Genomic DNA, 14,934 nt, shown 5'->3' with positions numbered 1-14,934 from the left:
TCAAATATTTGTGTAAACAAGCAACAAATAAATGCAGTGGTGTGCTGCCTCATAACTATCAAGCTGAACAACCATTGTAAAAAAAAAAAAAGTTAGCCTAGCAACTGGTTGCAACATATGACACAATAAGTCATTTTTATTTTATTTTACTGAGAAGCTAGTGCCCTTTCATATCTTACACAAATGCATTACAAAAGCCCTGATTTATGTTTGACATCGTAAACGTATCCCACTGGGCACAGACGTCAATTCAATGTCTATTACACGCTGTTTCAATGTAATTTCATATAAATGACGTGGAAACAATTCTGATTGTTAAACCATTCTGATTGTTAAACCAGTGTGGTCCAGTGGGATAATATTCAAAACAGGTTAAGCTGGTTTACCCAAAGGAAACACAAGACCCCTTTTAATCAGTTGCAGATGAAGTTAAACTGCATTGGGGATTAATTCAGAATGCTTATGCTATATTGGAAGTGTGAATCAAGTTTAAAAACAACACCACAATGAGCTGTTTTCACAGACATTGTTCTATATTGATGCCAAACCACACCTATAACAGTGTTAACATTCTGAGAGAAGCCACATTGTGGTGTCCCTATCTGTCATTGATTGCATTGGAGTCTTGATGTCAAGCATATTGGCACAGTATTCCAATGCATCTCAGTCAAAAGGCAGTGTCCATTTTAAAAACCCTCCCTTAAGAAAAAAAAAATGTTGTTAGAGTGCAGTAGAACTGCAGTATGCTGCAAATACTGCGTCCAAAATAACACTATACACTGCAGTTAATTCAGCAATTATTTTGTCCAAAATACCAGTCGACTGCAGTTTCAAAACTTCTCTTTTTTAAATTTTTATAAGGACTGCTGTCGCTAGAGAAAAGGGAAGAAGCACCATTTTGTTGTGAAAAACAAAAAACAAAGGCACAGATCCATGCTACCATGCACACGACTAAGGCCTCTCTTGTTGGAGGGATGTTACACACAAACGTTATGTACAATGGGATACTTATGTACAGTGCATTCAAAAATAAGGCAGTAACATAAAATGTGGAAAAAGGGGTCTGAATACTTTCTAAATGCACTGTACATGTGCCTTTTCTCAATGTACCGTTTAATTAATCATTTCAAATTTAAGGATATTTATACGTATTTATTTATAAAATCACTGTGACTATAATAGTTTGGAAGACAACAGCTGTATCATAACACACAATAAATAGTTTATTTGAACAGTCCTTAGAGTTAAAAGTAAAACAATAACAAAAACACCACCTTCAAAACACTTTTCAATCCACTGCCTCAATGGAGGTTCAGGGTTAGGACAGAGACTGTGTCCCCTCTCGTCTCATACACCAGTGGTGTCCCCATAGTCCTTGTTCCAGCGCACATACAGGTCCAGCGTTTGTGGTCCGACACTCCTCTTGATCTTCTTCAGTGACTCCACGAAATCAGAGAACCTGATATTCCTCACCTGCACAAAGGCACAGAACACTACAGCGATGAAGGGTGCAACAACAGCAGGGCGGTTCATTCATTCACATCAAAAGTAAGAAAACCGAATGAAACTGTGAGGGAACACCTTAGCCTGTCCAATGAGAAGCGCTCGTTTTAATTTTCTGTAGGAAAAAAGTTTTGCAACCATTAAGAGTTATTTAAAAAATTTAACCTTTATTTTACCAGCCCGTCAATTAGGAACAAATTCTTATTTACAACGATGGCCCGGCAATAGGCAAAAGGCCTCCCGTGGGGGAGGGTGCAAGGATAAAAAATAAAAAAAGTAAGACAAGATGGACAACACAGACAACACAGGGTTTTTCATTAAAAGTATATATTTAACTTTGTGAATGAAGCACATTGTGAATGCTGCAAATACTTGAGCTTGCCTGTTGCAATGGAACCAATAGAGGTCCTGCAGGGGCCACACCACTGCCGCAGCCCCAGCAAGTTGAAGGAGGAAGAAATTAGTCTGAAGAAGGATGGGACTAGGATCCATTATGTCAGAGGAACTATGTTAGACTCACTGTGCTGAGGCATCTAGAGGCTCAGAAAGAGTCATAGACACTGGAAGATTTTAGGGGGAAGATGTCTGTGCTACAGACAGCTATATTGGTCCACCAATACAGGACTAGTGAAGGCCCAGTGCACTACTTTTGTGACAAATATATATATATATTTTTATGATGATTTTTCAAGGGGTGCTGCAACACCCTCAGCACCCCTACTCCTTGTGGCTATGGAAAGAATCAGAGAATCCTGGAATAATCATTTGACCTTTTACAGGTGACAGACTTGAGGATTTTTTGCCTAAATTCTGTTAATTTTTCCCCCAAATTCCATTTTCTCTGTTTAGTTTTTACAAGTTTCAGATTTTCCCTTCAGGTTTTCGATCTCACTTTTTAAATATAAAAATAACTAAATTTGATGTACTAAAGTCCACAACAATGCTTAAACCACATCAGGAGATCATTTTTTTCTTCATTTTTGGGTGTAAATACCAGGGTTGTGGTCATTTACATAAATTCAATTCAAAATTCAATTCTCTGTCCCAGTAAATTCCATTTAATTCAATTATAATTCCAGTCCTCTGAATTCCAATGTTAGGTCAATTCCAAGAATCCAAATCCACAAATTCCAAATTGAATTAAATTCGTGGAATGATTATACTGGAATGATAATAATATAGGTTGAAATTATTAATAGCAAATCCTACAGTCCATGTCGTATACTATGTGCATTAACTTCATTAACTGGGAAATGTAAAAATATAGAATTCCAATTAAATTCATTTTCTAAGATTAAACAACAACATCTGTGGCGATGAGAGAACCTTCTCTGCACTCCACCAATCAGGCTTTTATGGTGGCCAGACGGAAGCCACTCCTCAGTAAAAGGCACATGACAGCCAGCTTGGAGTTTGCCAAAAGGCACTTAAAGGACTCTCTGACAGTAGTGAGAAACAAGATTCTCTGGCCTGAATGCCAAGTGTCACGTCTGGAGATAACCTGGCACCATTGCTACGGTGAAGCATGGTGGTGGCAGCATCATGGTGTGGGGATGTTTTTCAGCAGCAGGGACTGGCAGACTTGTCAGGATCAAGGAAAAGATGAACAGAGGAAAATACAGAGAAATCCTTAATGAAAACCTGCTCCAGAGCGCTCAAGACCTCAGACTGGGGTGAAGTTTCACCTTCTATCAGGACAACGCCCCTAAGCACACAGCCAATAGCTGTGCAGCAAAGCTCCCCGTCCAACCTGACAGAGCTTGAGAGGATTTGCAGAGAAGAATGGGATAAACTCCCCAACTATAGGTGTTGCAAGCTTGTAGCTTCATACCCAAGAAGACTCAAGGCTGTATTCATAATATAGCTAGCTAACATACATTTGGAGGAAACAAGTTATAATTAACTGGCTAGCTAACTAGCGTTAGCAGTGTTTTCAATGGTGGCTTGTGCAGCTAGCTAACCAGCTAGAAAACAACAGAACAAAAGTATAATTTTGGATTCGAAAACTAGTCCAACAGGCTCTGCATTTCAGGAATCACAATCGTAAGTACCCCTGGTGCACTGATAAATTATTTAGCCATTTAAACCATTTATTTAAACAATTTATTTGTTGATGAAAACTCTGTTTTTGCAACTGCAGTCATCGGTTTCCTTGCATTTCAAATGTGACCTGGACGGATTGGATTCTGGTTAGTGACGGTTGTTATCCAATGGAGCGCTGTGATTGGTTGCACAAATATTCTGTGGCGGGCTTAGCGAAGGGGCAATTCCCACCCCATCCTCTGCATCTAATGACTTGAGGGAAATCTATCAAATGCTCATACCCTGACTACAAATCAAATCAACCGCTCACGTCGCGTGCGCGAGCATTGCAAAATAAATGTAGAAATATATTATTCAATTATTGCACCCGCACTGCTCGCGTGCGCCAACGAGCGTCTGCGTTGCCAAGGGCTAAAATAGAAGTCAGTTCTATTTGTGACACAGATCGCGCTGCAAGTCCTGCCTCTCCCATCTCCTCATTGGTTTATAGAAGCAGGTACCCACGTGCCATCTCATTGGTTATGAAAGACGGAAAGACGAACCAGGTCAGTGGCGGTAATGCACCAAATTTATGAAAGTTGCCAATCGCAATATAAAGTCCAGAGAAGAAAAAGCCTGGAAGGAGGAGAGATGACTAGAAACGATTTGGTTCACCGTTTTATGTGTGGATTAATTGTCGGAGTAGAGGACCTTCTGCATTTCAGGTAAAATAACAACTCAATATTTATATCCCAGGACAAATTAGCTAGCAACAGCAAGATAGCTAAATAGCATAAATTAGCTAGCAAGTGCAAGCTGGCTAGCTAAATCTCCATAAATGTTAGTTTTGATATTTTAACCTGCGTGTCGTGATCGCGTTTGGTGTGGGGGGGCTAACTTAATTTATGCACGATGGCGCGCGCACTCGCGCAGACGGTTTGAGTTACGTGTCAGTCTGCTCTGGTCGCGTCTGGTTTTCCAGGGACCTTAACAAAGAGTCAGCACACTCAGCCCCAGCAATTATTTTAACTCAAACCCTGGTCCCTATGACTAATTCAAAAAATGATTATATGAAAAGGTTATGTCTCTAGATGTTACATTAATGTTGTTTAATGTTTTTACAATGGATTCACTTTTTCTTTGCATCACTTTTCAATAAAAAAGTTAATAAAAAACTCATATGGCTTTTTTAAAATGAGAATGTGACTGTAATAAATAAGCACAAAAATAGCACAGTATGGAATTATAGGTGAGCTAATATCATATATTTGGAGTAGCATATCGTGGAATAGATTTTCCCAAATATCACCCACCCCAAACATGCCCTAATAAATAACACGCCAAGATTCATAGGTAGAACTTGCTGCCAAGGGCACCAAGGGTAGTCAACAACTAGAGCGTTGGACTAGTAGCCGGAAGGTTGCCGATCTTACAAGGTAAAAATCTGTTGTTCTGCCCCTGAACAAGGCAGTTAACCCACTGTTCCTAGGCCATCATTGTAAATAAGAATTTGTTCTTAACTGACTTGCCTTTTTAAATAACGGTAAAATTGTAAAAAACTTGAAAAAAAAAACCTAGCCATTGATTCTCAAACCGAACACCATCACTCAATATGCACGTTCACGTGTCAATCTCAATTGCTAGTTGTAGAGTCTACGAGGGCTCCACTGAACCTTTGGCAGCCTCTTTACTGAGTGGGCATACCGTGCCGATTCAGTGTCCTTGGCAGCAACTTTTATCCATGAATTTTAAACCGTTACCTAGCAACAACATGGCCACTACTACTTTGCCCTCAAAATTGTCAGAATGAATCTAAGATAATCATTTGCTTTTAAGTTTTTGCCGAGGTCTTAGTCTTGCAATTTTACATCTAGCTAAGGTGTTTTGTGCTTGAAGGAGTAGTATTTTTTAAGTTTTAAAAAGTGCATGAAAACAAGTTAGTGCAGTAGAGAGTCTGCTGTGCTCAGCTGACCCGACACTGTTTAGAGAAACATGCGGTTCTACAGACTGATTTATGAGAACACGTCTACAACTTTATCAGCATGCTGTAATTGAAGGACAAGCTACACGCTGTTCATCAGTGCCCAAAATCACTAGCTTGTTAAGTTCCATCCTTGTGTTTGTCAGTGAAGCTAGCCATTAGAACTAGCTATCAGGCACTATGAGCAGGCAGGCTAAGTCAACTGGCGAGTTGCTTTGGTGCTATTTGTGCTGCAGTAAAGAGATGCCGTTTTGCTTCATAGCGTATCATGCTACAAAACAGGTCGCAGAAGGAGACAATGCTTGCAAATGGGTTTTGAATTTTGGAACATTGACAAGTGGCAGTTGGGATACAAGTGGTTGATTGGTCAAAGTATTTGGTTTATTATTCAGACTTCGTGTGATGTATACAGTGAATAGTGTAAACATACCTCGTTTGCGGCCATGTTCCTGACTTGTTCTGGACGCAACTCTGAGAATTGAAATAGATTGCATTAGGAAACAAATACACACATTTGTAAAGAGACCAATTGCTGTATCGATTCAAATGAATGAATTATGCCGCTTACCTCTGATGGGACCGAGGGACGCATCTTTGGCCAGCGAGGTCAGGTCACTGCCAGAATAGCCTTCTGTCATTCTGCAAGGATTACACATATACCAAGTATTTCCATTATACCACAATATTTAATTAAGTTTGGGCGCAGATAGCCTAGTAGTTAGAGCATTGGGCCAGTGACCGAAAGGTTGCAGGATCGAATCCCTGAGCGTACAAGGTAAAATTCTGTCATTCTGCCCCCTGAACTAGGCAGTTAAACTACTATTCCCCGGTAAATAAGAATTTGTTCTTACTTAAATAAAGGTTAAAGATATTTTTTATTTATCTACATTTCTTAGATCTCTGTACAGTCAGGTCCAAAATTGTCACCCTTGATAAAGATGAGGAAAAAAACGACTACAAATACTGAGCTATATTATGAGCAATATTATATATATATATATATTATATATATAATATTTTATATTTGTTTGTACTTGTTTGTTTTTGTTGATACTTGTTAAACAATCTGAGCAATTGTTTTAGTATAAAATAATATAAATAAATAACTGGAGCATTCGCGAAAAAAAGCACATTCGTTGCACAAATGTACCTTACCATAAACATCAATGTCCTTCTTAAAATCAATACACAGAAGTATATATATTTTTTTAACCTGCATATTTAGTTCAAATAAATACATGTTAGCAGGCAATATTAACTAGGGAAATTGTGTCAATTCTCTTGCGTTCAGTGCAAGCAGTGTCAGGGTATGTGCAACAGTGTGGGCCGCCTGGCTCGTTGCGAACTTTCTTCTTAACAAAGGCCATAATTAATTTGCCAGAATTTTACATAATTATGACATAACATTGAAGGTTGTGCAATGTAACAGCAATATTTAGACATAGGGTTGCCACCCGTACGATGAAATACGGAATAGTTACGTATTTCACTGAAAGAATAAACGTTTTGTTTTCGAAATTATAGTTTCCGGATTGGATCATATTAATGATCAAAAGCTTGTATTTCTGTGTGTTTATTATAATTAAGTCTATGATTTGATATTTGATAGAGCAGTCTGACTGAGCGGTGGTAGGCAGCAGGCTGGTAAGCATTCATTCAAACAGCACTTTACTGCGTTTGTGAGCAGCTCTTAGCAGTGCTTGAAGCACAGCGCTGTTTATGACTTCAAGCCTATCAACTCCCGAGATTAGGCTGGCAATACTAAAGTGCTTATAAGAACATTCAATAGTCACAGGTATATGAAATACAAATGGTGTAGAGAGAGATAGTCAACGCGTCATAATTTCTATAATAACTACAACCTAAAACTTCTTAACTGGGAATATCGAAGAACTGGGAATATTGAACCACCAGCTTTCATATGTTCTGAGCAAGGAACTTAAATGTTAGCTTTTTTTACATGGCACATATTGCACTTTTAATTTGTTCTCCAACACTTTGTTTTTGCATTATTTAAACCAAATTGAACATGTTTCATTATTTGAGACGAAATTGATTTTATTTATGTATTATATTAAGTTCAAATAAAATGGTTCATTCAGTATTGTTGTATTTATCATTATTACAAATACATATATTTAAAAATAATAATAACAACTTGAAAAAATAGTTAAATAATAAATAAATACAAAAATCGGCCGATTAAATCGGTATTGGCTTTTTTGGTCCTCCAATAATCGGTATCGGTATTGAAAAGTCATAATCAGTCGACCTCTAATTAATTAATTAATTAATATATATAAATATAAATATATATATATATATATATATATATATATATGACAGGTGTCAAAATGATTGGCAACCCTAAATATTTTTATAAAATCATACAAAATTCTATTTCATTTACATTGTACTTTTTTAATGAATCTCATTTTAAGCAACTGTATTGTGTCCTTCCATTGTTTCAATAGGGTATAACAATGAGGTAACACGCATGTAAAATCCCATTGTCATCCGTCACCATGTGAAAATTCACAAAACAAAACCGACAAATGGTTGTTGAACATCAAATCAGGCAATGGGTACAACAAAAAAAAGCTATAAAACAGAACACAACAATTAAGAAGTTTCAAACTTGCCTGGTATTGGAAAAAAAGTGTATCTTGTCCCCACACACAGTAAGGAAGACAGTTTGGGAGGCAAAGAATATTGAAGGGCTAAAGTTGGAAAATTACAGAACTTGGTCACTTCTTGGGGTCACCAAGTCTCCAAATCTACACGCAGATGCCACCTCCATGCCAATAGGCTCTTTGGAAGGGTTGCCAGAAAAGAGCCTTTATTGAGAGCAACCAACTAATGTAAACTCCTGGAGTTTGCTAAACGGCATTGACACTTGGATTGGAACGCTTGCTGTGTTCAGATAACACAAAAATAAAGCTTGGCATTGAAAGGAGGAGAAAGGAAGAAGAAGAAAACCTCATACCTACTAGGGCTGGGAATTGCGATTGTCATGATTCTACATGTATTGCGATTCAAAACGGTGATTTTTTTTGCGATTCTATGGTCCAAACATATTGCTCACCACAATATCTGCTACAGAGTGACAAGATGGAGCCATGAGAAAACAGTTTTGATCAGTCATGGAAGTTAATGTGCTGAAAACAATTTGGCTGTCTATTTAAAAAGTCGATATTGGATGTTATGGAGCTGTTTTGCTTCCACTGGTCCTGGGGTCCTTGTTAAGGTCAACGTCATCATAAACTGTAGCAAGTACCAGGACATTTCAGGCAAAAATCTGGTTGCCTATGCCAGGAGGCTGAAACTTCAACGTAAGTGGATATTCCAGCAAGACAATAACCCCAAGCACAACATCAGAATCCACAATGAAATGGTTAACTGACCAAACAAATCTATTTTGCAATGGCCATCTCAGTCTCCGGACTTGAACCTCATTAAAAACATGTGGTTTGAATTGAAGAAGGCAGTCCATAAGCGCAGACCAAAGGATATCAAGGATCTGGAAAGATTCTGTATGTGCTCTCCAGTGGGGATTTTAGCATGTCAATCTTGGTGGGAAAAAAAAAAAAAAAGTGGGATGCATGCCAGCAAAGCCACTACACAATACATGAATTGCACTATAACGCTGACAAACGATGCCCACAAACTGTTGGGACTCTGCTGTTGGGGCCCTAACACCTTACCACTGCTATACCTGGCTTTCAGCGGAGCCTTGTCTGGCAGTGAAACAGTTCATCCAGCCTCATTTACTGCCTTTAAAAAAACATAGCTGATATGGCTGACTTGCTTAAACAAATGTAGTTTCTACTGACAATTGAAATGTACAAACTATGGCATAAGGGGGCGACAAGCGGATAATTACGGATTGCCTCAAGTCAGAACCGTAGGATAAACAAAGGGGGCATATAAACAGAATGAAAGCTCTTACAATATTCAATGACTACATTTCTCTAAAACAGGTTAAAAAGGCTTCATGTGCACCACCAAGTTAGAACAGTAGGCAAAATGAAGAGCTGAAAATATACCACATTTTTAGGGTGGGCTACTAACAGCTTACTACACAACATACACTTAGTATTACTTTCTTAGCTACAGTATACATATATCCCTTGCATATTACATCATTTATGCAGCAGCATACAAGACATTTTTGGACTCACCTTGTGAAGGTGGCGCAGCGGTCCTTTGTGGGCAAATTTTGTCATCAAACTTTGTCATCAAAGTCTGGCATTCACTGGATTTATGATGGCAACTCAAACAAAAATAACACACAGCCACTCCATTGAATAGCAGGCGAACGTTAGTGGTTGCTTTGCAATGCTTGCAGTTAGTCACTGATTCCTTCCAAACGACTCATTGTTCAATTTGTGATTTCCAACTTGTTGTGTAATCTTTATGGCCGATGAGCACAGATACGTTTTATCTATAATTTATCTTCATTATTTATCTTCATATGAAAAGAATTTGCCAGTAGATTGTCGACTTGATTCATGATGATGACTGCTAGCTAAGACTTTGAAATTAAGATGTTGACATGATCAGTCCAATCAAAGCTACTGTACATATAACGTGATTTACATAATTTTATCTGTGGCCAGTGACCTTGAGCCTTCTTGGAAGGGCACTTGTAATAACTCCACAGCAGGACCCAAAGGGCTGAAATTTTGGATGTCTACCCTTACTAAGGACATGAACTTGGCGATGGCGTAGTGTCCCCATGAGTGACAGAAGACTGAGGCAATCACGGCACAATGCTCCTATTTTCTGCTGGCTCGCCCCACCACCAACAGAAAGCACTGAGCTAGGCTGAAATACCTGCATTTTGGAGCTGCCTTACTCAAGAAAACAAAAAAAGAGACCATGTGTGTATGGTGTGCAGCTTTATTAACTGAATGACATATATCTTTTTTACGTTGTTTGCAAACTGATATGTGATACGTATTAATGCCAAATTAACATGCAAAACAGGCAAGCCCCCCCAAAAAATATATGGATAATATATATTTTCAAAACAATTGCTAAAAATGTGGGGCTCAAAACAGCCCCACCTGCCCTGAATGAAGGGTCGCCACTGGTGTTCTTCAATCTCATAAAACATTTGAGAAAAAGGCTCAGTCCCATAGGGCGACGCACAATTGGACCAGCGTCGTCCAGGTTTGGCCCGGGGTAGGCTGTCATTGTAAATAAGAATTTGTTTTTAACTGACTTGCCTAGTTAAATAAATAAAAATGTTTTTAAATAAAGTACCATTATCCAAGGGGAGGGTGCCGGAGTATTGAAAACGATCTTTTTTAGATGACTTGTTCAAGAAAATCTTTCACTGAGCAATTGTATTAGCATACAATAATATAGTTTTGCTCATCTTTATCTAGGTTGCCAATAATTTTAGACGTGACTGTATATCTCTGTATGTCATTCTGAAAGTATAGAGAGATAGCAAACATTTCAAATATAACATTATGTCTCTATATATTAATATATCTATTGAAATCTCTTTATTTATCCATCATTTTGAAAGGATTACAGTGAACAAAACATGTTATATTATAAAGATATATGGATATCATGATCTATCGCTATATCTAATGCTCTATCAACTACCTATTGTAAAAAGTTAATTCATACCATGGTAAAGGATATCTAAAAGTGCATAACATATTAGGTAGGTTTCCAAGTCAGTTTACCTGGCTAGCTGTGACAGTTCTTTCTGTGCGAGAGGATTTCCGTGCTTCTCCAAAAGGTTCTTGACCAGTTTTAGCCGTGTCTATACACAACACACAATTATATACATTTTTGCAGGGAAATTGTATGGGGGAATGTGATTTGTTTACTGTATGGCTACAGTTGTAAATTGAATTAATAGGTTTCTTAACATACCTCTTCTGTTGGTAAAGCCACGTACACCCGTTTTGCAAATCGCCTGTGAATAGAAACAGTTTGAGAACATGTACCATTGGGTATGCCTTGAAGCCTTAAATGACAATTCCACCACTTTATAACCAGTTATTATGCTGTTAGGATACACTGAGTGAACAAAACTTTAGGAACACCTGCTCTTTCAATGACAGACTGACCAGGTGAATCCAGATGAAAGCTATGATCCCTTATTGATGTCAGTTGTTAAATCCACTTCAATCAGTGAAGATTAAGGGAAGGATACAGGTTAAAGGATTTTTAGGCCTTGAGACAATTGAAACATGGATTGTGTATGTGTGCCATTCAGAGGGTGAATGGGCAATACAAAATATTTAAGTGCCTTTGAATGGGGTATGGTAGTAAGTGCCAGGCGCACAGGTTTGGCTGTGTCAAGAACTGCAATGCTGCTGGGTTTTTCACACAACAGTTTCTCGTGTTCACACAACAGTTTCCAGTTTCCCCAAAGGATATCAAGCCAACTTGACACACAACATGGGCCAGCATCCCCGTGGAACACTTGACACCTTGTAGAGTCCATGCCCGGACTAATTCAGGCTGTTCTGAGTGCAAAAGGGTGTTCAACTTAGACCAAAGGATGTTTGTACAAAAGTGTATATGAACTACTGTAGGATTTGATACACATTTTGATGTTTTATCATTTTTTGTTAGTCATACTGCATGATTCCTCATTTTTTAAAACTTGTGCATTGCCCTCATCTACAGTATAGTCAAATCACATTTTATTTGTCACGTGCCGAATACAACAGGTAGACCTTACCGTGAAATGCTTACTTACAAGCCCTAAACCAACAATGCAAAAAAAAATGTAAGGAAGAAAATATTAGCAAAAAAATATAAAAATAAACTTAGGTACAAATAAAAAGTAAAAATGACCTACAATTTCCGGGGTGCATTTCACCTCCCACGATGCAATACTCTGCCTAGTCTGCAGTTAGCTTAGCTCGCTAGCAAGCCCAGATGAAGCTTATCATAAGTTAAGTGCATTTCACATTCCTTTTGGGTTGTAATAATATTATTATAATGCTTGCATGAACAGAATTCTGAATATATGTTAATATCATTGTAACCAATCAACTGCATTACACATGAAAAAAAGGAGTTAGATGCTAACAAATGCTAACCATAGTTACCGTATCTGATGGTTAGCAAGTATGCTAGCTAGCCCAACTTCTACATCAGAAATACGTTTTTCCAACAATCACAGTCGAGTTAAACTTAGCGACTGTCTTAAACAAATGTCCAAACAACATGTAGGCCTGTTAGAACATTTATTAAGACATTTACAGGCAAATCACTATTGAATCCTAGTCTCTCATGGCTAAGTAGCTAACCCTGCTGCATCTGAAATAAAGTGTTTTCAACAATAACAGCCAAATACAGCCTGTCCAAGTAACCATCCAATAACACTGTAGGCCTATTAGAACTACTAAAAAGTATGACATTTACAAGTAATTCACTTCAAAAATATAGGCTATTTGGAAAAGGGCGCAATGGCCGCCGGAGCTGCAACTTCATCGGTGATGGCCGGAGTGGTTTTGCCACAGAAAACTATTGGAGTAAGCCAACTAAATATCTTTCTATAGGTTTTTGAGCATCATCTTGCAAGCAAAACATTTTAACCGCCTCCCTCATGACAGCGAAGAGAAAAAATGTATGTTTTGAAGTAACTCACTTCATACAATTCTACACATTTTTCCATAGGGTGGAGGAAAATGTTGGCAGTTTTTCATATGATAACTGATGATCAAAGGGCCCACCCCGGTTGGTAATTTGACCATACTTACTACAAGTTTAGATAGCTGGCCACTAGACTAATTTATCAATCTAAAACATTTAAGCTGACGTACTAATTTAGTTACTGGCGATGCACAACCACATAAAACAATTATATTATTCTAACTCTCAACAGTAAGTTGAGACACCGACTGAGTTTCAAAATACATATTATTTATAGAAAATAAATATTGGTCCAATGGCCTACATTGCTGTATTAGACGAAGACAACCAGAGCAACACATAGCAGGGAGTTCGAATAAGATCATGTTCTATAAAGAGTTTTTTTGGCCTAACCCAGGCGATGCGCCACCTTTTGACTCCCAATCACAGCCGCATGTGTTTCAGCGTGGATACAAACTAGGGACTGTAGTGACGCCTCTTGCACCCTTGCAGTGCCTTAGACTGCTGCACCGCTTGGGAGCCCCATAGATAGCTGAAAATGACTGTCTATAATGTATTTTTATTAGTCATCTAAGGGATCCTACTTGAAAAAAAACAGAGAAGCAATTTCCAGTTTTGCTCATCACTAAACAGTCAGTAGCCATGAAATCAAACCAAATGTTACATGTGGCGGAGTTGCCCTTTGACAGTGCTACCTTGTGGCAGAGAGACCTTAACTGAAAAGTAAACCTGGGTTGTGTTCAGTAGGCACACAAAAACAGGTAGGGCGGTACTAATGAACAATTTGCATGTTTTCCATTGCAATACCCTGTGTCCTATTGAAAACAACCATGGCACCCCCTGCCCCAGCCACACTGGCCTACAGTACCTAAGAACAGCTTCGTCCAGCTCCTGAGGTCTGTTGGTGGCTCCCATCACCAACACCCGCTCATCCCCACCAGACTGCACCTGAACACACACGCAAATAAATACTATTGGCAGAAACAGTGAGACAATGTATCTCTTGGACAGATTTAATGTGGAAGATGCAAAATCTTTATGCAGGATATGGGCAAAAAAATCAAATCAAAAGTTTATTGGTCACGTACACAGTTTAGCAGATGTTATAGCAGGTGTAGCGAAATTCTTGTGTGACTAGCTCCTAAACAGACATGGCTGGTTGCAGGATATGGCCACCACACAGAATCCCTCCAGGGACAAACATTGCATACACGTGTGCATACGCTCATGAACTCATAAAACAAAACAAATAAACAGGTCACAAAATGAACACTGGAACACACATGCATGCATACGCAGAAACACACACAGGGAGAGACCACCTTACCCCATCAAATTCAATCAAGAACTCAGTCTTGAGTCGTCTGCTGGCATCATGCTCTCCCTCTCTCCTCTCACAGAGTAGACTGTCAATCTCATCTGTGTGGGGTAAGTAACTGTAGTCATAATCTGAATGGAAGGGTCCCATTATCCTAGTATTCTATGCATAGTCGCACACTCCATTTCCATCAGTTATTAAATAGAAAAGTCTTGCCAACATGCTACAATGCAACTTTCTTGCATTCAATATCTGTGCTTATTATTAGATTGCAGGTAATGAAACATCATTATCGTTATGTGCTTTCTTGACCAGTTCATTGCAGTTATGCATTCATCTTGGTTTATCTAACAAAGTCAAAGTTACCTATGAAGATGATCGAGGGTTGCAGTTCTCTGGCGACGGCAAACAGAGCTCGCACCAGCTTCTCTCCCTCCCCCACCTACAGGGAAACACCAAAAGAATAGTGAGTTTA

General features: G+C 38.6%; 1 protein-coding gene across 4 annotated transcripts in view; it reads right to left on the bottom strand.

Annotated features, from left to right (window-relative positions):
• Window positions 1-1,134: 1,134 nt before the first annotated feature.
• LOC109865647 (spastin-like) overlaps window positions 1,135-14,934 on the bottom strand; it is a 28,584-nt gene continuing 14,784 nt past the window's right edge. For 3 of the 4 annotated variants that reach the window (XM_020453977.2, XM_020453976.2, XM_020453975.2), the window contains 8 exons: window positions 14,826-14,901; window positions 14,469-14,560; window positions 14,010-14,089; window positions 11,405-11,447; window positions 11,212-11,291; window positions 6,075-6,145; window positions 5,937-5,977; window positions 1,135-1,473 (listed from right to left, as the gene is read on the bottom strand). In XM_020453977.2, coding sequence (XP_020309566.1) covers window positions 1,348-1,473; window positions 5,937-5,977; window positions 6,075-6,145; window positions 11,212-11,291; window positions 11,405-11,447; window positions 14,010-14,089; window positions 14,469-14,560; window positions 14,826-14,901 — 609 coding nt within the window. In that variant the 3' untranslated portion in view covers window positions 1,135-1,347. Of the gene's footprint in view, window positions 1,494-5,936; window positions 5,978-6,074; window positions 6,146-11,211; window positions 11,292-11,404; window positions 11,448-14,009; window positions 14,090-14,468; window positions 14,561-14,825; window positions 14,902-14,934 lie in introns of all 4 variants that reach the window. The other variant, XM_031799274.1, reaches the window with a different exon arrangement.

Source organism: Oncorhynchus kisutch, linkage group LG20 (genome assembly GCF_002021735.2).
Source record: "Oncorhynchus kisutch isolate 150728-3 linkage group LG20, Okis_V2, whole genome shotgun sequence".
Taxonomy (NCBI): domain Eukaryota; kingdom Metazoa; phylum Chordata; class Actinopteri; order Salmoniformes; family Salmonidae; genus Oncorhynchus; species Oncorhynchus kisutch.
Note: the sequence above shows the minus strand (reverse complement) of the source record. Positions and strands in the feature narration are given on the sequence as shown.